This window comes from Sphaerodactylus townsendi, linkage group LG05 (assembly GCF_021028975.2).
Source record: "Sphaerodactylus townsendi isolate TG3544 linkage group LG05, MPM_Stown_v2.3, whole genome shotgun sequence".
In the NCBI taxonomy this organism is placed as follows: Eukaryota; Metazoa; Chordata; class Lepidosauria; order Squamata; family Sphaerodactylidae; genus Sphaerodactylus; species Sphaerodactylus townsendi.
The window spans coordinates 25,201,733-25,226,686 of NC_059429.1; the positions used below are offsets into that span (position 1 = coordinate 25,201,733).

At 45.8% G+C, this 24,954-nt stretch overlaps 2 protein-coding genes across 2 annotated transcripts in view; one reads left to right on the top strand and one right to left on the bottom strand.

Moving 5' to 3' along the window:
* The first annotated feature begins 944 nt into the window (after positions 1–944).
* Positions 945–23,753, top strand: PRDX6 (peroxiredoxin 6). Its single transcript, XM_048496907.1, has 5 exons — positions 945–1,131; positions 9,630–9,786; positions 19,644–19,790; positions 21,182–21,328; positions 22,907–23,753. Exons 1-5 carry the CDS (start codon positions 1,040–1,042, stop codon positions 23,036–23,038), a joined length of 675 nt encoding a protein of 224 aa, XP_048352864.1. The 5' UTR covers positions 945–1,039; the 3' UTR covers positions 23,039–23,753.
* ANKRD45 (ankyrin repeat domain 45) overlaps positions 15,946–24,954 on the bottom strand; it is a 35,658-nt gene continuing 26,649 nt past the window's right edge. Inside the window, exon 6 of the mRNA XM_048496906.1 lies at positions 15,946–16,927. Coding sequence (XP_048352863.1) covers positions 16,890–16,927 — 38 coding nt within the window. The 3' untranslated portion in view covers positions 15,946–16,889. The remainder of the gene's footprint in view (positions 16,928–24,954) is intronic.

The window sequence follows — 24,954 nt, forward strand, 5'->3', positions numbered from 1 at the left end:
TTGGTTGTTTATTTAGATTGTATTTTTTGCATTATTGTAAGATGCCACTGCCAGGTGGGTGGAGTTGGGTGCAGTATCACATTTTCCACACTCTTGACCCCATTGCTGGACCATGTGCAGTATAAATGGCACGTGCATCTCTTTAAGTCTGCAGCGCCTTAGTGATGGTAGTACAACAGGAATATGCTATGTATTGTCGAAGGCTTTCACGGCCGGATTCAACTGGTTCTGGTGGGTTTTCCGGGCTGTGTGGCCGTGGTCTGGTGGAACTTGTTCCTAACGTTTCACCTGCATCTGTGGCTGGCATCTTCAGAGGTGTATCACATAGGGAAGTACTGACTTCCCTCTGTGATCCACTTCTGAAGATGCCAGCCACAGAAGTACTGACTTCCCTCTGTGATCCACTTCTGAAGATGCCAGCCACAGATGCAGGCGAAACGTTAGGAACAAGTTCCACCAGACCACGGCCACACAGCCCGGAAAACCCACCAGAACCAGGCATGTGCTAATTTTTACCTGTTTTATCATGTTTTGGGGTAACAACCTGCTTGGGTTATCCAGAAGCCGTTCAATGTAATCGTTTCTGCGTTTTAGTGGGGGGGGGAGGGGGTAGAGAAGGAATCAAAACCGAAACGGGGCTGCTTCGAATTAATTATACAGCCTTCCGTCCGATTCTCAGCGTGGGTATTCATTCCACTGAGGCTCATTTTCTAGTGCATGCGCTTGGAGCTCCGTAGCATCCCCCCCGCCCCCGCGCAAAAAGCACACTCTTCTCTGGAGTTTACATTGCAATCTCGTACCGTACAGTTGCACAGATTCGAAGCGAGCGATGCAACTCTTTTTAGGACAGCACTGTTAAACTACACCGGCTCCACTTCCGACTACACAGGCATTCAGGTTTGCAAAGAAGCTGGGAATTTTCGGAAGCTCCACCCCCTCCTCTATAAAGCCCCGCCCACTGCTTGGACTGTGCAAGATCTTGGCTTTTCTCGTGCGGCTTACCTAGGTGTCTGCTGTGCGTTTTACTAGCGCTGCTATCATGCCGGGCCTGCTGTTGGGGGACGAGGCGCCCAACTTCGAAGCGGAGACCACCCACGGCCGGATCCGCTTCCACGAGTTCCTGGGAAACTCGTGAGTAACCCTAGCGGTGTTAGCTGCCCGTGGGCCTTGTTTCTTTTCCGATGGGGGTGTGCTGGTGGTCAGGTTTGAGAGTCGCTGGCGGGTTGCTGCAAAGCAGGGCGAACAGATCTTTGCAACTTTGGAATCTCTTTCTTACGAGGAAAAGAAAAGGTGAAGCATCTGGAGCCACTTTGGTCTGCTGTTTTCTCCCGCCCTCCCAGACTTAGAAGGGGGAGGTGATGGTGGAGCCCAATGTATGGGGTTGGGATGGCCTGTGCACATGGTCCTGCACCTCTCCACAATGAATGGCCCTCGACTAACTGAATAGCTTTTGTCTCATGCTTGGGAGCGAGTACAGCATACCGACCTGGCAAGACTTTGCACTCATGGTCAGCTATGAAGTCTGCCTGATGACCTTGGTTAAATTGTTCTGCCTTAATCCAACTCCCAGTATTGTTGCGAGGCCAAAATGCATGGTGACAGAACCATGTGTCCAGCCCTGAGCTTTTTGGAGGAAGAGTGGGATAACAATGCTTGAATGGAAACATTAAAATGTCCAACTTGGTGCATGATGCTGTGCTGTAGAAGCCCGTTTACCTGTCTTCAAAGTGCTGGACCCCCCTACATTATAAGATCATTGCTGCCAGGACAGCTCTATGCTTCAGTATTTACATTAGAATGAAGCTGGGGTTACTTTGCTTCAGAAAAGCAAGTAGGAAGTAGCTCGAACTTGAGGATTCCAATATCAAAGGGCAATGCACGCAGGAAGTCTGATTTGGAGCAACTCGGCTTGTTCCAAATAGTAGTAATTATATGGAGCACAGTGTATCTCCATATAGATGTTCTAGTTGTTCAAGTAGCCCTGTTAACTGATAGGTGAAACAGAAGCAGAATGGGCCATAGAAACCTTTTTGGGTGGATGGGAAACCCCACAAACCCAAAAATAACACTGGGGAATAATGCAAACCATATCCATGGGTTGGGCCCTTGGAAATCATGATGTCTAGCGCGACCTTTAGTCTGCTGACTGCATGGTTGCACTGACTCTATATTAAGTGATAGTTCAGTTTGACTGTTTAGCATTAACATTTGAATTGCTGCCTCCCTCTGCAGAAAACTATCTTCATCCAGCTGGGAAAGTAGCAAAAAACTAACCTCAGAGCATTAGCAGGATACAAATTAAAAATTATTCTTCCAAGTGTCAACTTTTACACAGCCGGCCTGAGGGGAGAGGTGGGCACATGGCACATATTGGTAAAGAGGTGACTTTAATAAGAGTTACTTGGTTGGAATCCATTCGTGCAAAACATGAGTAGTAGTAATAAAATATGAAACTGATTTATGCTTGTGGCTTGGCTCAAGAGGAATTTCTAGAAAGCTAGGCTTCCAAGGCCAGCACACAGTCGGTTACTTCTGATTACTTAACTCTGGCCAGATGTGTATTTCCTGCACTTATGAAATTGTTTTCGGAGCTAAATTGGGCTTATTTCATTCAACATCTTTTCTCCATGCTCAGTGATAGCTATAATAGCAGAAATATGTTGAAGTCGAAGACCTCTCTCACCATCTGTAAGTGGTACATTAACTTTGTAGTAGAATTCCACCCAAGGCTAACATGAATGCTGTAGAATGTATGGTGTTCAAAATGATTTTTTGAAGTTCCTGTGTTTGGGTGGCTATTCTCTGCATTTTCAAGAACATTTGTTCCAAACTCATTATTCTCTTTAGTTGTGTGTTTATAACAAAGCAAGAGGAAACAGATAACTTGGAGAGAGGGGTGTCTACTTTTTTGACTTTCCAGCAAGGCTGCAAAACAGCTGTTCCAGAGAACTTTTTGGGCAGTGTGTGATCCTGGGCTGAGGGGGAATACCCATGCATGGGTAGCATAAGGAGATTGTAGTCTGTTTTTAAAATATCTGTTGTTTTTAGTGCCTTTGTTTTATGCAATTGCTTTTCCACTATTGTTTCCGATCTTGGATCCTGAGATGGTCAGAAGAAAGGCAGGCTTATATTTTAAATAACTCAGAGAAGCGTTAGGCAAATTATAGTGGCTTCCTGAGAAGTTGCTAAAGAGACACATGGCAGGTTTGAAATTCATAAAACACCATTCGACTCTTGCCTGCAAGCAAGCAAAGTGCTTTTTAAGCAGGTAATTTCTCTCTTACTGTTTCATAAACCACTTGTTCCACAGGAAGTTCAGTAAAAACATGCTGCCAGTAGCATTGCTATCTGTGGCTTGAGTAGGTATGTCAAATTAGAATGTGCCACAATCACCAAGCCTGCCCCCTCTGCCTTCAGGCGGGCTCCTTTTATACCTTACAGGTTAATCTGTGCAGTTCTGTCTGCTAGAAGCAGGGAGGATGCTTTCTGCTAATGGCACCTGCAGATGGCTCTGGCAGGGTGAGCCAAGCTTGTTGAGTTTAGTTTTTAGCCCACTCTCCCCTACCAAGCAGGCTCAGAGCGGTTTAAATCAGTTTAAATACAACAGTACAACAATGCAATAAAGCAATAACGCAGTAAAATCAACTGATAGTTTAATAATTAACCATGATGTACAAATTAACCCAACAAAAGGATGGGATTAAATATCTTAATAACAGTCTACGAAGGGTAGGGGGGAAAGGGGAGGATTAGGGGAAAAGAAAAAAAGGGAAAGGTGAAAGGAAGGAGGAGGGAGAAGGGAGGTAGGAAAGGAGGAAGAGAGGCCAGCCGTTGCAGCCCTCAGCCATAGGTCTGGTGGAACAACTTGGTTTTGTAAGGCTCGCGAAACTCTGGTAAATCCGGCAGGGCTCTGGTCTCATTACATAGAAAAGTGTTCTGGCTTTGGCTGAGGACCTCCAGATACTCTTTGGGTTACAGTTAAAGGCATCTTTCAAAACACTTGGAGTCACTAAGTGCCAATCTGATCCAAGGGGATTTTTTTTTCCGGCCTAAATATTTGTTGTTGACAGAGTCATTGATAGCAGTTGGATTCTATGAATAACCCTTTTCAGGCTCTTACAAAATCTTGTTGGGACATATTAGTCTGAATTTTCTTTATGATAATCCCATATTCCCTAAAGTAAGGAATTGTAAAACAAATACCCAAATACACGGGTCAAGATTAAATGGACTCCTGTAGCTGCAGTTAAAACATTAGCTTGAGGTTATAAAGCTACACAACTCTTTTGTTGAAACAGCTGAAATTCTCTGCTTCCACAAATGTTCTAGGGAGGTCTATAGTTTTGCACCACCAGGTCTCCAGCCTACACTTATAAGAGATCAGCTTCATATTATCAGATCTGGTGAACATGTGCAGCTGTCCATCTATCAAGGTCGGTGTTATTTGCTTTGACCAACAGCAGCTTTCTTGGGTTTTAGATCATGGTCTTCAACATCATCTGCTACATGACTGTAGATTATGGGGATGAAATTTGGTGCCTTCTGCATGCCAGTTATTTTGCTGTTGAGCCATGGCCCCTCCGGGTCTTGTGATTCAGCACTGTCTTTAAGTTCAAAATGGATCAGATCCACTGTGGCCAATTACCCACAAGCACTCTGGTGTGCGGTGGGACAGGAAGCGTGTCGGAGCAAAAAATGTTGTCTCGACGTGCTTCCTGTTTGCGACGCCCCAAGAGAGGAGGCGCATCAGGACAAGATTTCATGTCCCGACGAGATTCCTCTTGCCATGCACGTTCTTCCCATCGACAAACCAGGGGGCATACATTGAAAATGCTGGGGGGAAGAATTAGGACTAATAAAAGGAAACACTTCTTCACTCAACGTGTGATTGGTGTTTGGAATATGCTGCCACAGGAGGTGGTGATGGCCACTAACTTGGACAACTTTAAAAGGGGCTTGGACAGATTTATGGAGGAGAAGTCGATCTATGGCTACCAATCTTGATCCTCTTTGCTCTCAGATTCCAAATGCCCTAACAGTCCAGGTGCTTGGGAGCAACAGCCGCAGAAGGCCATTGCTTTCACATCCTGCAGGTGAGCTCCCAAAGGCACCTGGTGGGCCACTGCGAGTAGCAGAAAGCTGGACTAGATGGACTCTGGTCTGATCCAGCTGGCTTGTTCTTATGTTCTTATGTTCTTACTTTCGTCGGGGAAAGCAAGAGCACTCTGACAAGATTTTTGCACCAGAACAGGGCAAGGTTGGGGAATGCCAGCAGTGGGTGATCAGCCTGTGTGACCCTTACTTGTAATAAAAATCTGTCACTATAGTGCTGTGTATGAAGGAGGTTTATACCCTTCCAGCAAGCAGCTGTTGGGCTTGGTTTGCAGTGCTATAACGTTTCTTCAAGGATAATAGAGAATTCTAGTTGGAGCCAGTGAATTTATGATTGAAAACTGCTGCGCCACTAGCAATCAGGCAGTTTACTGGCAGTATTAAAAGTCAAACAGTTATTTCTCAGTTTAAGATATGGAAACAGACATGACAATGGATTTTGTAATGTCTTGCAACTCTAGTTCCTCAGGAGGAAAACCTTTGAAATATGAACTTCTTATACTGCATATAAGGAACAAAGCTCTTTGAATAAGGGCAACTGTCCAGAGAAGATGTGTAAATACTTATTTCCAGATCTCTTGTTTGTTCGTTTAGAATTCCACCACTAACATGTTTAACAAATATTTGCTTTCTTTTATGGCTGAGGAGTGACGCAGCCTTGTAGTTAAGCATTAAAATGCATTTCCAAGGTGATCTTTTGATGCTCAGCCAAGATAGTCAGAGAGCAAAGGGTAGGAGGGTTCTATTGGTCAGCATATTTCCATGGGATCTGGAAGCATAGTGGAGTTCTAACAGTTGGCAATTTAGGCCAGGGTTGCAGAAAGGCAAATGATACACTTGGCAAATATATCTGCCACTCTGGTGTAGTGGTTAAGAGTGTTGGTTTAGGATCTGGGAGACCCAGATTCAAGTGCCATGAAACTCACTGTTTGACCTCTTCGACCTTTTGTTCTCAGCCTGACCTTCTTAAGGGTCTTTACAGGAGCAAAATAGGACAGAAGCAGGTGTGCCTCCTTGTGCTCCTTGGAAGAAAGGTGGGAAGGATTGATAGATCTATTGAGAAGAGTTCTAAATGTACAGTATAATTATTACTCCGTGGATTGTGGATTGCTCTGTGGTAACTTCAAAGAGGTTATTGTCCACAAAATGCCATTTTAATGCCACAATGAATAGCATTGCATGTGTAAAGTGCTGTCAAGTCACAGCTGATATATGGTAACCCGTTAAGGTTTAGAGAGTAACAGAGGTGGTTTGACTTCCTCTGCACTGCAAACCTAGGAGATTTCCCATCCAAGTACTAACCATGGCCAACCCTGCATAGCATCTGAGATCTGATGAGATCAGCCTAGCCTGGGCCATGGGAGTCAGAGTGGTGTAGTGGTTAAAGTGTTGGATTAGCACAGTGGTGGCAAACCTATGGCACGGGTGCCAGAGGTGGCACTCAGAGCCCTCTCTGTGGGCACGCATGCACAGAGTTTGTCATGTGGGGGGGCTTGCTTCTGAGTAAACCCTCCTAGGGTCGTGATTCACCCGTTCAAAGCATTGCACGGTTACTTCAAAGCAAAGCCACCGACTACCACCAAGCTTAATCCCGAGTAATGCGTGCCTCGGAGCCAATAGTTTTTCCTTAACTAAAACCTCAGTATTCAGGTTAAATTGCCGTGTTGGCACTTTGCAATAAATAAGTGGGTTTTGGGTTGCAGTTTGGGCACTTGGTCTCGAAAAGGTTTGCCATCACTGGACTAGCATATGGGAAACCCAGGTTTGAATCCCCACTCTGTCATGGAAGCTTGTTGGCTGACCTTCAGCCAGTCAGACACTCTTAGCCTTGACCCTGGCTAGTATTTGGATGAGAAACCCCCAAGGAATACCTGAGGCATGACACAGAGACAGGCAACGGAAAACCACCTCTGAACATCTCTTGCCTTGAAAATCCGACCAGGGGTCACCGTAAGTCAACTGTGACTTGATGGCAAAAAACATTGAATATCAGGGATTTGGGAAATTAAAACTGTATTTTTAAAGTGTTAAAAGGGATTTGGGGAACCTTATGGTCAAAAATTGAGATCTAAATTTCAATTAAGCACCACCTTCCAGGGCCACAGCACAAAAACAACCCTGCAGTGTTATGAAATGTGACTTGAAGCCAAGGCTACTATCAGGTACCATGATCAACCACTGTCTGTAAACCATGATATTGTGTGCTGTGACATCAGAATGCAGACTGCCCAACCAGCCACGGTTTGTTGATGGGAATTAAATATGGATATGGTTTATAATGACATATTAATGCAGGAATCTCAGTTTCTTGAGTAGCCTTCCTCTAAGCCTCCGAATGAGGTTTATAAATAGTTAAGTTTTGGCAGCATCCTGGCAACACAAGGGAGCTTAGGAATAGCACTTGGGGATTCCGTTTGGAGGCTGAAAAAGGGCAAGCCACGGGCTAATTAGATTCACAAACAAGGAATTTCTTATTTCGCTAGCGTGTAGCTTTTGTTCTGTTGATGAGTAAGGCAGTAGGTATTCCAGTGTTACCGAAATATGTGTTGCAACTTGCAAGTAAATATAGTTCACCAGTATCTATAGTTGCTGTTCTGTGTTACCAGTGTTTATCTTCTATGCTGTCTTTTCAGAATTATAGATGGTGGAAAAACCTGAAAGTCACTTGTTTGCTGAACATTGGTGTTCTCTTGAGTTACTAGCCTATGCTGGGATTGAGTTAAAAATCTTACATATGCATAAAATCCAAGAGTGTTCGGTTTGGGGATTCTTTCAAAACATCTTCTCAGTAGCATTTCTTTCCTCATTTGGGCCATAAACCCTGGATCCTGCAGAATACATCTGATGGTGGAAGGGATTTCTTTCAGCAGAGCAGTGTTTTCATCTCCCTCTTACAGCAACAGCCCCAAATGCCCCCTGAAATGCTATAGAGGGTCATCAGGAATAGGGCTGGAGAGGGAGATTAGGTGGAAATCCCCCCCCCTTTTGCTACTGTGGAAGTCCAACCCATTACTCATTGTTTATTTGATGTTAGAATTTGCAGAACCGTGTATAAGAGGACCATACCTTGTAGGGGGACATGACAATAAAAGGGTGATAGTCCTGGCTTTGAGTCTTAAGCTTTTAAGATTGACACAAGGAGCCTCCGAAGGTGTGCGTATATATAATATGGATTTGATTACCTGACTAAATATAGTAATCCAATCTTTGTGGTGACAGACTGTATTGAAAGTAGCTGTACCATACAATCTGGGATTAAGCATTGCTGGTTTGTGATAGGCTGCCAAAGGAGCTATCATTTTGCTCAAAAGGCAACGTCGAGGATCCATGCTATTGTGGAAGGTGGATTTTTGTGGCATGTGAGCACCTCTGAAAGATGCAGAATGCAGAGAGACTAGTTTTGAGGGCTGGAGAGAATGCTGGCCAAAGTCCTTCCCTTAATCTCATATGGCATCATGTTATAGGAGGTCAGAACATTAACATCCAGAAACTGAACACTAAAGATAAAAGGAAATGAAAGGGAGAGAGGGAGTTGTTCACGTGGGTGGATGCCACAGCAAAGATAACTAAAAGGTACAGAATGTAAAGGAGGCATTGATTTTCTACATGTCAGAAGGAGCCCCGTGGCACAGAGTGGTGAGCTGCAGTACTGTAGTTGAAGCGGCTCACAACCTGAGTTTGATCCCGACAGAAGTTGGCTTCAGGTAGCCAGCTAAAGGTTGACTCAGCCTTCCATCCTTCTGAGGTTGGTAAAATAAGTATCCAGCTTGCTGGAGATAAAGTGCAGACAACTGGGGAAGGCAATTGCAAGCCACTCCATAAACATAGTCTGCCTAGTAAACTGTGTGATGTAATGTTGTCCCATGGGTCAGTAGTGACCTGGTGCTTGGACAGGGACTGTCTTTAACTTTACCATAAGAAGGCAAAACTGTCAGATTCTGACCCATTTTATCCTGTGCTTCCTTTAAGGAACTTGAATAGAACACAAGGTTCTCTCTTTCCATTCAACCTCAATAGCTCTGTGAGCTAGGTTAGGCTGAGTAAGTGACAGGCCAGGTACTTTCATAGCAAACAGAGCCAGTGTGGTGTAGTGGTTAAGAGCAGGTGCACTCTAATCTGGAGAACTGGGTTTGATTCTTTACTCTGCCACCTGAGCTGTGGAGGCTTATCTGGTGAACCAGATTTGCTTGTGCACTCCAACACATGCCAGCTGGGTGACCTTGGGCTAGTCACAGTTCTTTGGAGCTCTCAGCCCCACCCACCTCACAGGGTGTTTGTTGTGAGGGGGGGAAGGGAAAGGAGATTGTAAGCCCCTTTGAGTCTCCCTACAGGAGAGAAAGGGGGAATATAAATCCAACTCTTCTTCTTCTAAGTGGGAATTTAAGCCCATGTTTGTCTAGTTTGATTCCAGCACTCTAACCAGCTCACCAAACTGACTCTCTAATTCTTCAATAAAGATGATTGAAACATCCTGTTTTTAGTGCCGTGACATTGCTATGCTTGTTCTTTTCTTTTAGATGGGGCATTCTCTTTTCTCATCCACGGGATTTCACTCCGGTCTGTACCACGGAGCTTGGCCGAGCGGCAAAACTGGCACCAGAGTTTACCAAGCGCAACATTAAAATGATAGCCCTCTCCATAGATGATGTCAAAGACCACCTCTCTTGGAGCAAGGTATTATGGGACTGAAATGGAGGCATAGTGAACAGAAAGGATGCTTGTTACCTGTTCTGATCTTCGGAATTGGCAATGTAACTAAAGTAACTCTTAGTTTATTGACTTGGCTCTGCTTTTTAGAAAACGTTTGGCAAGGTGTTCTTGGCCTGTTCTTGGTTAGGTGTGGTGAAGAACTAGGTGCATTTTAATACTTAACAGAATTTTATCCCTGCATAAAAATTCAGACTATTGAGCACAGTCTGCTGCTTCTTAGTTTTCTCCTGAGTTTTGGGCAGAGCAGTAGTAGTAGTCTTTATTTACAGTCATTGACCAAATACAATTCTCCAATACAGCGAAAACATTTACAACAGCAAATGCAAATCTCTCTCCAGTACAGCACAAAAATGCCAAATAAAACAAAAATAGCTAAGCGGAATGCCATATTCAGATCATTTTTTCTTTTTTCATAATGAATAAGCAGAACTTTGCTTCCTGTTAAGTAATATTGTCCTTCATAACTTGTAATAATTTGTCGCAACAAACTTCATTAGAACAATATGCCATATTATGTAGCAGATGTGACAGGCATTTTTCCCTTGCCTCCTCATAGAGGGGGGCATTCTAATAACATATGTTCTATAGTTTCTACAGAATTCAGGGAGCAAAAACATAACCTTGCAGCATAAGGTATCTTCTGATATTTCCCTTCTCAAACAGCAGAAGGTCAATGTGCACTTCTTGCAAGAGTAAAAGCTCTCCTTAGATCTTTGTTATATTTGTATATGCCTTGAAAAGTGAACCTCTCTGCATCCCATTGTTAATAATTTAATCAAATTTCTCATTTAAGGAGTTTAGTCCTTTACAGATCATTTCTGCTGTTGCTGTTGTAAGCTTCACCAAATTATAGAGTCTCCACTTTTGTAGAGGTGTCAGTTATATTATCGCAAATTATTTCCTTATGATCTTCCTCTGTTAACACCGCAAAGTGGTTAAAAAGCAGGACCTCTTGAGGGGAAAAAATCCACCATTTTTGTTTAAACTGTGGGCAGTCATATTCATCACTTTCTATTTCGTCTACTCTCATATGTTTCTTCCTCCCCATTTAGTCATTGCTCCATTAACTGGGCTGCAAATCTCTTGCCATTTGTAATTTACGATCCTTTAGTAGCTAATAAAATGCAATTATAAACACAACTTATTTCAAGGTTTCTAGTTGAAATGCTCCTTGAACTAATCAATCATAAAACTTCAGTACGCTGTGAAGCTCTTAAAACCATTTTTTTAAAAAGGCAAAAGATGAAAACCGGAGAGAGAAGTCGTTGTGTGCTGGTGTTCAAACTGGAAGTTTCACTGAAAAACCGAGCAGAGCAGTGCAGGCTAAATATTCTACCCTGGAGGCTTGCTGCCCTTCTCCTGGAGGCAACCTTGGGCATCCTGATTGGGTGATTCCCAACTCATTCTCAGGGAGGGGGGACTTAATTTGTTGTCACTTCCTGTAGAAGGCTTGGTCACCCATCTTGGTCCAGTATTTTCCCTGCCTCAGTAGAGGGAGCAGGTCTTGGAGCTAGCTCCAAGTTCAGGCTAGGCTTTATACTAATTTCTTCATTTCTTTTACTCATTTCTTCAACCTGTCAACCCTGTCGTCCAATTCTCCTTCTTCGTGAGTCTGCCGTCTACTTCCCCCCCCCCTCCACCCTCCCAGCCGTTTCCCGCCTAAATTGCTGGTCGCAAAGGCCTCCTCTAAAATGGCCTCCCTGCGATCCTTCTCCCCACCGCCGGATTCCTTCAGCAAGTCGGCAGCGGAGGGGACAAGAGCGGCCACCCGAGCAGGGTTGCAACGCTCCAACAATACCGGCGCGGGCGAGGAAGCCGCCGCCGCCCGGTCTTCATCGGCCACAGCCGCCACGGCCAGGAAGCCGCGGGGGAAGGGCGCAACAGCCACGGCCGGGAAGCCGCGGGGGAAGGACGCAACGAAGAAGAAGGACAAGGGCGCAGGCACGGCCCTGACCAAACGCCCCAGGCGCCTTGAAGAATGCGAACCAGCGCCTTCCCCTCGGAGCACCAGCGTCCCTGACCGGGATGTGGTTGATGTAGCTCCGCAACGGCCGCCGCCTCCCAAAACGAGCGAGCAGCCACAGGACGACTCCCAGGCAGCCGGCGGAGAGCGTTCAGGCGGCGAAGAGGAGGACTCCAGCGGCCATTCCCTGACGACCAGCCATGGCAGGCAAGATCGGGATGAGGCGGGGGAGGGGCAATCAACCACCCGCTCAGTCACCCCGTTTACAGACGCGGGATCATGGGCAAACTCCTCTCCAGCAGAACTAATGCGTCTGTTTAAAAAAATCCATGAGGGAGGAAATCCTCCGCCATGAAAGGGAAAAGGAGAGGCAAAAGGCAGACAGCAGGGGGCGGCACAGATCCAGGCACAAGCATAGTCATAGGAGAAGGCACATATCTAGTTCTTCACACAGCTCACGCAGCCCCATTCCTCCCACCCATGCACGCAGGGACCCCTTAGAAGCCCCTAGGGACCCAGATAGCAGCGAGGGAGAATGGGAATACTCCTCAGATCACCTCTCAGAAGGAGAAGAGACCCTTAAAGAGCCCAAAGACCAATGCCAGAGATTCTTTAAACAGGAAGATCTCTCTTCCCTGATGGCCAAGGCTATTTCAGCATTGGAATTGCACAATTCTGCAGATGTGGAGGAACCCTCCACCTCCTCAGGCCCTAAGAAACCGGTCAAGGGATGCCCCAAGGGCAATAAGGAAATTTTTCCTCAAACGGAGGAGTCCCCTAGAGCCGAGTACTTTGAAAGAAAAATCAAAAAAGAGTGGCTCTACCTTGATTCCAACAAGAGCTGTCCTTCACTCCTCAAAAAACTATATGTCTTGCCCAAACACATACACTCCATGATCCAAACACCTCTGGTAGATGCCCCCATAGTGGCCATACAATCAGGCGGACTAGTTAATAAAGATGGAGAAGGAACCCGTAAGGACTCCTCTGACCGAAAGGGAGAGGTTCTCCTCAAACGAATGCACGACAGACTGGCCTTGAGCATCCGAGCACTAGCCTCCTCCGCCACCATGGCTAGAGCCGCCATCGTTTGGGCAAGGAGAATCCTGGCCATCATTCCTCCCGAGCACTGGGGCATCAGAGAGGGCATGGAAAGAATGCTCATGGCAGTCTCCTACTGGGCCGACTCCAACTTCGATGCCCTCCTACTGGTGTCGCGCATCCTAGGTATAGGAGTGGTAGTTAGAAGACAGGCCTGGCTCTGAGCCTCGTCAGCAGACTTCCATTCAAAACAGGTAGTGGCCACCTACGACTACCATGGGTCCCGACTGTTTGGCAAAGAATTAGATGCGGTCCTGGTAGAGGCCAAAGGCAACAAAAAGACCATGCCCAGATACGTACGGTCAGAACAGGGTTTGTCCCACAAACCATTTACCTCCTTCAGATCCCAGCGCACCCTGGCGTGTAACCGTAAGGAGGGCAGATGATGGTCTTCCACTAATCCCTTCCGCAGACGAAACGACTCCAATAACAACAACTCTTCCTTTCGTCCGAACACCTTTAAGCAGGGGAGAGGCGGCAGATCCTTCCAGCAGGATCGCCCACCCAGATCCTGACCACCACAGAGATCCGGTTGGAGCCCGTCTCCTAAACTTCCAACACCTATGGAGGGGAACACACGTCAACAGATGGACAAGAGAGGTGGTCACCACCGGCTACCTCATAGAGTTATTCCGCCTCCCTCGACCTCGATTCCAGGGCTCACCCACTCATCGCAACCCACAAAAGAGGTTGAGAACTCAGCAGGCCATGCAACATCTGCTCCAGATTCGGGCCATCGAACCTGTACCGACCTCAGAACGCTTCTGCGGAGTGTACTCACACTTCTTCACCGTTCCCAAGCAAAACGGAGAATGGAGAGCCATCCTCAACCTCCATTACGTAAACAGGTCGATCCGCCTCCGCAAGTTCAAGATGGAAACCCTACGCTCCATCACCGAAAACCTTCGGCCGGGAGAACATCTGACCTCGTTAGACCTCACCGAGGCCTATCTGCATATACCGATCAACCAACGTCACAGATGCTTTCTCAGGTTCGCAGTGGGCGAAGACCACTTTCAATACCGAGCACTTCCATTTGGATTGGCCACAGCCCCAAGAGTTTTCACAAAGGTCCTGCTGGCGCCCATCACGGCACTAAGGGAGCAAGGAATTCACGTCCACCCTTATCTGGACGACATCCTCGTCAGATCGGCTTCCAAGGACCAAGCCCGGACAGACGTGAAACTAGTTATGACGTCTCTTACCTCTCACGGTTTCTTGGTGAACTTTTCCAGGTACCACTCACGCAGCGCCACGGCCACGGACGCCCTGACCACGCCCTGGCCCAAGCAACTTCTCTATGCCTTCCCACCAGTCCCGGTCATTCCCAAGGTACTGAGAAAGATCTGGAAGGAGGAAGCAGAGGTAATACTGGTTGCACCATGGTGGCCCAGAAGGCCATGGTTCTCGTCCATTCTACAACTGTCCACCACACAACCCCTTCGTCTTCCAACTCCACCAGACATGCTGTTGCAGGGGCCAATCTTCCACCCAGACCCCAAGTGGTTCTGTCTAACCGCTTGGCACTTGAGCACGCGACATTAGAAAAGAAGGGATACTCCAGGACAGTCATAGACACCATCATAGCTTCCCGACGACCTTCCACCCGTCGCATCTACGACTCTTCATGGAAGTCCTTTGTTGCCTGGGCAGCCCAACACGATACAAACCCACTGTGTCCCAGGGTACCACAGATCCTAGCATTTCTCCAAGAAGGTACCGAGAAGGGACTCCGGAGTGCCACCCTCAGGAGACAACTTACCGCTCTATCCACGGTCTGGCCACGGACAGGAGGATTATCCCTCTCCAAACATCCAGACGTTGTCCGATTCATCAAAGGAGTGCGACAAATGCAACCCCCAGTGGCTCACAGATTCCCTTCGTGGAGACTAAACTTGGTTCTCACCGCTCTCACTAAGCCCCCCTTCAAACCCATCCAGACTACGGCTCTGAAGTGGCTGCGAATGAAGACCCTATTCCTAATAGCAATCACGTCGGCACGAAGGGTCTCGGAACTGCGCGCCCTCTCTATGAACTCACAACTGTGCGTGTTCCATAAACAAAAGGTGGTCATGCGCCTCGACCCCACCTTCCTGCCAAAAGTGGGATCTTCCTTCCACCTCAAATAAGAAATCATCCTCCCCACATTCTTTCCTTCACCAAAACATCCAAAGGAAATCACGTGGCACACTCTAGATGTCAGGAGGTCTCTAAAGGCCTATATCATCCGCACGGAAACCATCAGAAAAACAGAAGCCCTGTTCATTAACGTTTCCGCGCCAAATCTAGGCGCCCAGATGTTAGGGCAGTCATCAGCTCTACCATCAAATCCTGCATCATAGAGGCACACAGGATAACCAACACACCTGTTCCTCCGGGAATCACAGCCCATTCCACCAGAAGTGCTGCAACCAACGCAGCATTCAGGCGAATGATCCCTGTTGAGGACATATGCAGGGCCGCTACGTGGTCCTCTCTCACGACATTTATCAAACATTACAGGCTCCAGTCCATGGCGGACAATGATACCGCGTTTGGACACAGAGTCCTAGAGCATATATTCAGTGAATAATCCCGCCTGGATAGGGACACTGCTCTGGGAGGTCCCAATCAGGATGCCCGAGGTCGCCTCCAGGAGAACGGTCCATTGGTATACTTACCCTGAAGGGGCCTTCTCCTGGACGGCGACGAGGGCATCCTGGCCCTTCCCAAAGGAGCAAAACACACATACAGTGCACACTAGCCTAGCTACACAGGGACAGATTAGTATGACCCCTGTTCCGTATTCTGTCATTGTTGTTACGTACAGTTTCTCGTTAAAGTTGTTACTTCCTACTGTATTTATATGTTATGGAGTTTTTATCGTTCCTATACTACAATGTTAGTTCAAATACTGGACCAAGATGGGTGACCAAGCTTTCTATAGGAAGTGACAACAAATTAAGTCCTGCCTCCCTGAGAATGAGTTGGGAATCACCCAATCAGGATGCCCTCGTCGCTGTCCAGGAGAAGGCCCCTTCAGGGTAAGTATACCAATGGACCGATCACAACTTGTCAGCCTGGCCTACCTCAAAGGGCTGTGAGAGAAAATAGAGAAGGGGCAAGCAGTGCTCTAAGCCACTTTAAGTCTCAACTGTGGAGAGAAAAGTAGGATATAAATAAAGGAAAAAACTGTTGTCCTAAATAGAACATCCAAATGCCCCTTGTACTGAAAATGAAATATTGGAGAAATAACTTTACTGCTGTTCTGGAAAAAAATTATACTTCCAAAACTAAATTTAGAATGTTATTGATGGAATTTATTTTCATAAGATTACACACAAATGAATCCTTGGTTTTCATATGCACAAGGTGCTGTCTTTGAAGCTGGCTTGGTATTGTAGATCTGCAGATTTGCGGAGTACACATGCAAGTCCCTAATGTAGATCAGGGTTAAAGAACTTGTAAATTAAACAAGAGATTTTAAAATTTCAGCTGCCCAGAACAGATGAATTGTAGGGGATCGGGGGTTGGAAGTGTTATTAGGGTGCTGCATAGAATGTACAACTTCTTCTAAATCTGCTTACTTCCATCTTCCACCCCACTGCTTTCTATTTCGACAACCCTGTCCTTTCTGTGTTGCCACTTTGCTGTTACTTTATATTCTTCCACCTTGATGTGATATGCTTTAGTGCAGTCATGTGCAGGCTGGTAGACTCTGTTCATGGTTCTGTTATGCATGTAAATCCTTTCCTCCCCCACACCAAGCCAAGCACATTTCTTTTATTAAATGTAGTAGGAAGATGGGGCACTGGAGAATAGAATTGTAGCATTCTTGGGTAACATCAGAAGCAGTTAAAACAAAAATGGTACTCATAGTAAAAATGTAACTGATACCCTTGGAGATATTTGCCACATCCCGGATGGTCCTTGGACAGTCACTTCAACCTTTCTGAAGTAGATCTCAAAGATCAGCATTCTGGAACTTCATTTACAGCTGAGAGGTTCACTTAACAGGTGGAATTCAGGCGGCTTTTTTGCTGACACTGGATTCTTGCGTACCTGGAAACATTTCAGCCATGAAACATTTTAGTGTTGAACTGCATTAATGGGAAAGGATGCATATGATGGCACAAGGCATTGAGTAGAGTGCTTCCAGGGTTTCAATGCGTTTCTATCGCTGTAAGGCTTTGGAACCCTTGTCATTCAGTTTCATTCCCTTCTGACAGAGCTTGCTCTGGCTAGAAATGTCTTTGTTGGTGGAAAGCTCTGTTATCAGCAGAAACTGAGTCATCAGGATCCAAACCATTACCTTTGTAGGCTCCTAACAGGCCTATGAATTAGACTGGTGATATCATCACTGTTTGGCGGATTGCGGGGTGGGTTTAAAGAGCCAGAGGCCACCTCAAATGTGCCGTACTATGCCTTTTTTTCTGGCAGAGGCAAAATCTGAACTCCGGGGTCTTGTGGATCCCAGCCTACTGTTACATAAGAAGTTCCCCAGTAATGTATTCAAACCTGTTTCCAAAATGTTTACTATACGTCAAAGATCTGCATTAGGAAGTAAATTACGTCACAATCTAGGGCTGCTGCTGACACCTATATTCCTTTAAGGGGATTTATTCAGGGAGTGTGGTAACAAGGAATCCTTAACCATTGTAGAGGACTCTAGAGGTGTCTGGTGACATGATACACTTGGCTCAGTGTAGGTATTAGGGTTAGGGTTAGTTAAGTTAAATAGGGTTAGTTAGTTAAGCCTGTTAAGCTTCACCATCATTCTGCGTGAACAGCGATTGTGCCGTAGAGTATGTGGTCTTTGTACGTTCCATCGAAAAAATAAGTGGCTGTGGGATGCCGCTTATTTCAAAATAATCTAGTTGAGCATGGACATAGGGTGCCATTCTAGTTAAGGAACAGATGTTCTGTTGTTCTCTGTTGGCACTGAATCTAATGTGGAAGGTCAAGATGACCTTAAACAAAAGCAGTTCTACATGTAGCCAAACTGTGTGGTCAAGCGCAGTAAGTATCTTAATGAATGAGGCAGGGGTTTTCTGAACGAACCAGTGGACTTCTGTTGACCAGAAATATCAGTCTCTTCCATCTTGCTCTTCTTACCTGCCCTTTTGTGAATGTTAATTGCTATCCACATTCTCTTGAGGTTTATGGCAAACCTTTTATGCATATGGATTGTATTTGATCTCTAGAGAGAATAGTTGTACAGGACAGATATGAAGCATACTTTTAGATCTTATTTGGGCTGATATAGCTGTTGCTCTGAATGATATCCTGTTGGGTATAAAGTCCCTATACTCTTTTCCACATAAAGATTAAAGTGCGGTCAGTTGTGGTGCGGCAGCAGGGAAAGCAGTGTGCTTCCACAGTAGAAAAATAGTCCCAAACGATTACGAGCATTATAATGTATTTTTAAGTGCAGCCTTTGTCAAAGCCGTAATTTTGAGCTGACTTAAACATGGTACTTTGATAAAAGAGCATTTATAGTGAAGAAGAAGAAGAATTAGGATTTATATCCCCCCTTTCTCTCCTGTAAGGAGACTCAAAGGGGCTTACAATCTCCTTTCCCTTCCCCACTCACAACAAACACCCTGTGAGGTAGGTGGGGCTGAGAGAGCTCCGAAGAACTGTGACTAGCCTAAGGTCACCCAGCTAGCATGTGTTGGAGTGCACAAGCTAATCTGGTTCACCAGATAAGCTTCCACAGCTCAAGTGGCAGAGCAGGGAATCAAACCCAATTCTCCAGATAAGAGTGCACCTGCTCTTAACCACTACGCCACGCTGTGCATCGAACGACTATCAGTAAATCTTGCCTTTTTAAAATGGCTGGGAGTTGCCATGCCCAGCTCAGATGCAGTGGGCTGCTTTCTCCCCCAAGCTGGACCGGAGGCTGCTCTTTGCCAGACCAGAAGAGGCCGCCCACCAGGCAAGTGTTGTGGCCCCGCAAAGGTTGGAGCAGCAGCGGGGTCTATCCTCTGTGTTGTCCCCTGGTGGCAACAGCTGCTGACCTGGCTCTTGCTCACTCTGCAGCCAGGAAGAATCACATTAAAGGAAATCCAGTTTCCTGCTCTGGGGAGATGTCAGAGGGGATTGATTGGTCTCCGGGCAGTGGCTCTCTGTTGGAGGTGAATTTCTGTCCCTCAAGATGGGGAGGGGTCCACATGACAAGCTGGAGTGCCTCTGTCGCTTGTGTTCCCCTGAATGTTGAATGAGAAGAGTGGCCACATGTAGTCCTGCACTGAAAGCCAGACACACACACACAGTCTGCTTCGGTGCCAGAGGCTCCAGGTGCTTTTTCAGAGCCAACTGGCGCTCTCTCTCCACCCCTGCTTTGCGGGGTTGGAAGAAGCAGCTCCAAAGTGGCCTCTTCCTCAGTGGTTTTTTTTTATTTTGGTGTTTGAGTGGAGAGAGGAAGGAAACAGAACTGGGTAGGCACTAGGACCCCAGTGGAGCATTCTAAAACAAAGAAGGTCCAGCATTGGCAGATGAATTTACAATTCTACTTTAATCTTTATGTGGAAAAGAGTATAATGATACATACTTTTCTGTGTTCTGAGGTTCCTATTACAGGGGGAGAGTAATCAGAATAAAACTATTGCATAAAGATGCTAACTCTTTCCTTTCCGACGGGGCACAGAAGGCATATTCCACTAAGGCAAACCTTGCCCTTTTCTTTTGCGGCAATGGATGCTACGTTATTGAGATATTTAACAATGCAGCTTAGCCTGTTGGTAACAAAGAATGAATGTTTTCCCCCCATCTATAGGACATCAACGCCTACAATAAAGATGAGCCCACAGAGAAGCTCCCCTTTCCAATAATTGCAGACTCCAAGCGGGAGCTTGCGATTCAGTTGGGGATGCTGGATCCAGATGAGAGAGACAAAGACAACATGCCTCTGACTGCCCGCGTTGTGAGTATCGGTGCATCTCTAGCATTGCATTCATGCAGGCTGAAGGCAAAGTTCTATGAATGAACAGTTCTCTTTTTACCCTTCCCATGTTGTCTTGCTATTCAATCACTGACCAATTACCATTGTCTTAGACGAGAGAGATGCCAGAGTGAAACAGTATTGGTACCCAAATGAAATAGACTAAGTGGCCAGATTCTGGTAGTGGACCACAGAGTCCCTTGCTGACTGAGAATAGTATCTCTGTATTGTCGAAGGCTTTCACCGCCGGAATCACTGGAGTGTCGTGGGGTTTCCGGGCTGTATGGCCGGTTTGCTTTACTACCATCAGATCCTCTGAAGATGCCAGCCACAGATGCAGGCAAAACATCAGGAGAAAATGCTACTGGGAGATGGCCATACAGCCTGGAAACCCCACAACACTCCCAATAGTACTTCTCATTCTTCGTTAGTTTTAGGTGACCAGCTTTTCACATACCAGCTCAGTTGTGGTCTCCTGGGAAACACAACTAGCATGACACTGCCCGCTCCTGGCTTGTAAAATGGAAATAAGTACTTTGATGGCTTATGAAGATGAATAAGGGGTATGTCATGGCACACAAAATGCTACCCAGAGATCAGGCAGGTTATAAAACTTTTTAAAAGTTCAGTAACCCTGCCCAGCATCCAAAATCTTATAAAGTAGATTATACTAGAAGAGACCAAGATTTTTAACTCAAGCTAATAGCTGAAATCTTGATTCCAGTTTAAACAAGACTAAATGAGTCAATGGACAGATTGACCTCTACCTTTCCTGGTCTGTTAGTGGCAATGACTAGGAGATGATTATAGCAACATAAGATTTTTTGTGTGTCTGTCTGTGACTTGCTCAGCTGGCCCTCTGTGCTTTGTAACTGTTCAGGACAAGAGATGCAGTTTGCCAGAATTCTTGCACAAGCCCCATTGAAATGAATAAAAGACAATCAGATATTTCTAGTGGATTTCCTGTCTTTATAGAAGTAACTTTTGGAGGAGCCAGCTGGTCCATTTCAGGGACATCTAAAATCCCTCTGACGTACTTTCTGTTCCAGCTATCTAAGATGTTTCTCTCTGCTGATACTTAGCAGTAAAGAAATCTGGTTGCTTTCTTGCCCACAAATACAGGGCAAAGATTTTTTTTTTTGCCACAAGACTGTAAGATGGAAGCCTGAACATAGCACTTACTGTAGAGTACCTCACTGAATTAAAAAAGAATAGGGTTCCAAATGTACTTGTTCTTTGCCCCCAGAAAGCAAACTGTGCTAAGGAGTACAGAAACTTAAACTCTAAAGGAAAATTATTGGACAGGACTGATCATAAAAGAAGCCAGAATAATGTGACATGCTCGGTTTTCATTGTGTGGTTTTGCTTTTTAGGTATTTGTATTTGGTCCAGACAAGAAACTCAAACTTTCTATCCTGTATCCAGCGACCACTGGAAGAAACTTTGATGAGATTTTGAGAGTCATTGATTCCCTGCAGCTAACAGCTGCAAAGAAAGTTGCCACACCAGTTGACTGGAAGGTAGATATTGTGTTCTTGAAGGCTACTAACAATGCAAGCATAAACAGTTACCCTTCTTAATCCATAGGCTGTAACTGATTAGGATTTTACTGCTAATCTCTTTTTAAGGTTATTTAATTCTGCAGTTTGCTCAAGTAAAACTCTTGTTGGAAACTCTTGTTAAATTTATGCATTGTGGAAAAGGTGCACATTTTAGTTTTTGCTTTCTGGGAAGTAGCCTCCAATAGAATAAACCACATCCAGGGAAACAAGGAGGTTAGCAGATAGTCCTGTGGCTCTTGTGCTGTTAAGGAAAGCAGTTGCCCTTGGGAGCTGACTGTACCATTGGTGCTAATGGAGGAGGGTTATTAGCCTGCGTTTTGAGAAAATGAAGATTAAAAATATACACATGCCTAGCTTTGAAAGATCCAAAATTAAATCAAATGGGATTTCCACACATTTCCTTCCAGAGGCAGATGCAAAACTTCTGTAACCTGAAACACTATGTTCTTTTTTTGTTGAAATTTCTGGTTGCCTGAATGCATTCTACTTCTACACTTGTGCAATGTTATATGTAGATCATATGTAATTTGCAGAGCAGTGGCGTAGCTGCCAAGGGGACAAACGCCCCAGATGACTCCATGGGAGTCACATGGGAGGGCTCCCAGAAAAATCACCCCCACACTTCCGGGAAGGAGGAGGGGTGTGGCTGAGCCATGGTGCAACGTGTGCATGCCACCCATGCCATGGCCTGCCCGGGCAGTGTGCGTGCATCATGCCAAGGCCCAGCCACACCCCTCCTCCTTCCTGGAAGTGGCTGGGCCTCGCCACCCCCACTTTTTTGAGTTCAGCCAGCTGCAAAAATCAGCCGACTGAAAAAGTAGCCTGGTGGGAACTACACTTCCAAGGAGACCTTGCGAGGCTCTGGGAAGTGTATTTCCCACCAGGCTACTTTTTCAGTCGGCTGATTATTGCAGCTGGCTGAACTCAGGTAAATGGGGGGCAGGGCACCGTGGGGGGGGTTGCTGCGGGGGGGCACCATTTTGCTCCAGGCGCCATTCCCCCCTCCCCGCCCCATGCCACTGCTGCAGAGGCTTCATTATGGGCATGTAGTAACAATCAGTGTGAAAACTTGTGGTTGGGATGATGATATTGTGCTTGCTGGATGACTTTGGACCCAGACCCAGTTCTCTCAGAACTCTCTCAGCCCATACAGAGGCTGACAGTGGCAAACCACTTCTGAATGCCTTTTGCCTTGAAAACCCTATGGCAGGGGTCTGCCATAGGGCAGGGGTCTGCAGTCTGCAAACCCATAGGGCAGGGGTCTGCAATCTGCCAATTGGCCATGCTGGCAGGGGCTGATGGGATTTGTAGTCCATGAACATCTGTAGAGCCACAGGTTGCAGACCCCTGCCCTTTGGGGTCACCATAAGTTAATGGTGACTTCACCGCACACACACATACAACATGCATTCAGACTAAAGGTTCTAGGCTTCCACTTGCAAACATGGAGTATAAAAGGTCTGCATGTGCAGCTGTCCTAGGATGAGTCTTGTTTACTAAAGTTCTCTTTTTCTGACTGTTTCTTTCTTTTTTGAGCCTGGAGATGAAGTAATGGTAATTCCGAGCTTATCAGATGACGAGGCCAAGAAGCTGTTTCCTGGAGGAATTTGCACTAAAGAACTCCCGTCAGGCAAGAAATACCTTCGTTACACCTCTCACCCAAAATAGCAACAGTGAAGAGGGGTTGAGCAAACCAAGATGCTGATCACGGGGGCTTTTTAGAACAGGCTGAACAACTGCTGTGTGAAGGTGTGCTGGAGAAATTGTTAAGGTTGGAATCATTGAGGGCCTTCTCATTAGTCTCTCCTTGAAAAGTGGTGGCTGAATCTCTTTGGCGTGGCATAATTTCAGCTAGCCGTTAGGTAAAAGTTGCTTCTCTTCTTTCACGTGATCAGATATCTAGGTTCTAGTGGGTGACCAGAGTCTGCAATACTGTACTAACTGGCAGTTTATTATTTACTTCTAAACTTTCACTTTCCTGTTCTTTGGCCACATCATCCACTGTCTCCTCGGCACTACAAACTTGCGAGCGGACACTAAATTCCCTTGCTGCCAAATGTTTCCTGATTGGGCAGAGAGAAGAATCTCGCCCTTAAAGAAAGGTTGTGAGAGTTTTTGGGTACAATTCACCCGAGATAAACAAGAGTGCATTTTTTTCCACAGAAGGAAGTTTGTTCCATTAGCCATGTGCCTTTATTACAATGAAATGGACCTACTTTATTAATTAAAGTCTTACAGGAAAACTTGTGTTCCTTATGCAGATGATATATTGGAGATGTGAAGCAGATAAGTTTTACTGAACAGTTTAACAATTGACCCTGTATCCTTTAAGTTTGTAATCATGCACCTTCACTCATAAAATAAAACTAGCCCCTGAAATGCCTGCTGCTTCTGTGTCTTTTTTAATTTGAATGAGACGTTGTATATTTTAAATTGCATATGTGCATGCGACACAATTGCTTAGAAGAGGGGGACAGAGTACAAGGTGGCAAGCTTATGAGTTATCTGACTGAAAAAGTTCCCTGGGAATTTGAAAAGCATCAGTATGAGTCTCCCTCAACATAATGAATTGCCATGCTGTGCTGTCTCAGGCTGTCCTTCTGCACCATTTCTTAGTGTAAAACTTTTTTCTTAGTGCAACATTATTTGGGCTACCTGCTGAAACAACTTCAGAGATTTCCAGCAATGCGGCACCACCAGAGCCCACTTTAAACATGTCTCCTGATACGGTACTGAACCATTTGGATAAGGTGACAGGAGATCCATGTCCAATTCTGAAGTTCAGCACTGTCTGCACTTTAAACCTTACACATGAAGCTGCCCTTGCTGAATCAGTGGCCCAGTTGTGCACAGAACATCTCCCTGCCTGAAGCAGACTATTTCCTTGAGTTAGATTTTCAATGATGCAACTGTTCTGAAGTGACCAGGTTTCTTGAAAGGGACTCTCCATAATTTTAGAATGCGGGGAAAATCCGACAACCCCCCCTCCCCCAGAAAGCAAAGCAGAACGCACTGCGCCAAGCCTTCTTCACATTTTTTCCACCACCCTCTCTGCTTTTCCCTTCAGTTTGGTCATCCCACTGTCCTCCCATTTTGCTGCAATTGCCATTTTGCAGGGAAACTCTCTTTAATTATTATTTTTTAAAAAAAATTGCTACTGCCACAAGCTGCTACCAATAGGCCATTGGGCAAATGTGATATGTACAAGACTTGGCAGGAGAGGGCAATGCTGTCCTATTTTGCCTGCCTCTTTTCCATTTGGGTTTGGTGTAGGCACATACATGCCTCTCATTTAACATTTTTTCTTACTTCCTGAGTGACTATCCATAGTCCTCACACAGGCCACAGTGCAGGCCAGTCATGTGTCCTGCCTTCTGAGGCAGGAACTTGCCGGGGCAACTTGCTGCTGATCCCTTTTAAGATGGTTTATAGAGGGTAACTGCTGAGCTTGTGATTTGAGGGAAAGACCAGCACAGACAGATAGGGCTATTTAACTCTTTCCCCATTGCTCCACTTTCCTGTTGAAAATTGTTTCCTTCAGGTTGTTTTGGATCCCTACTGGGAAAACTCAAAAGTGGGTTACC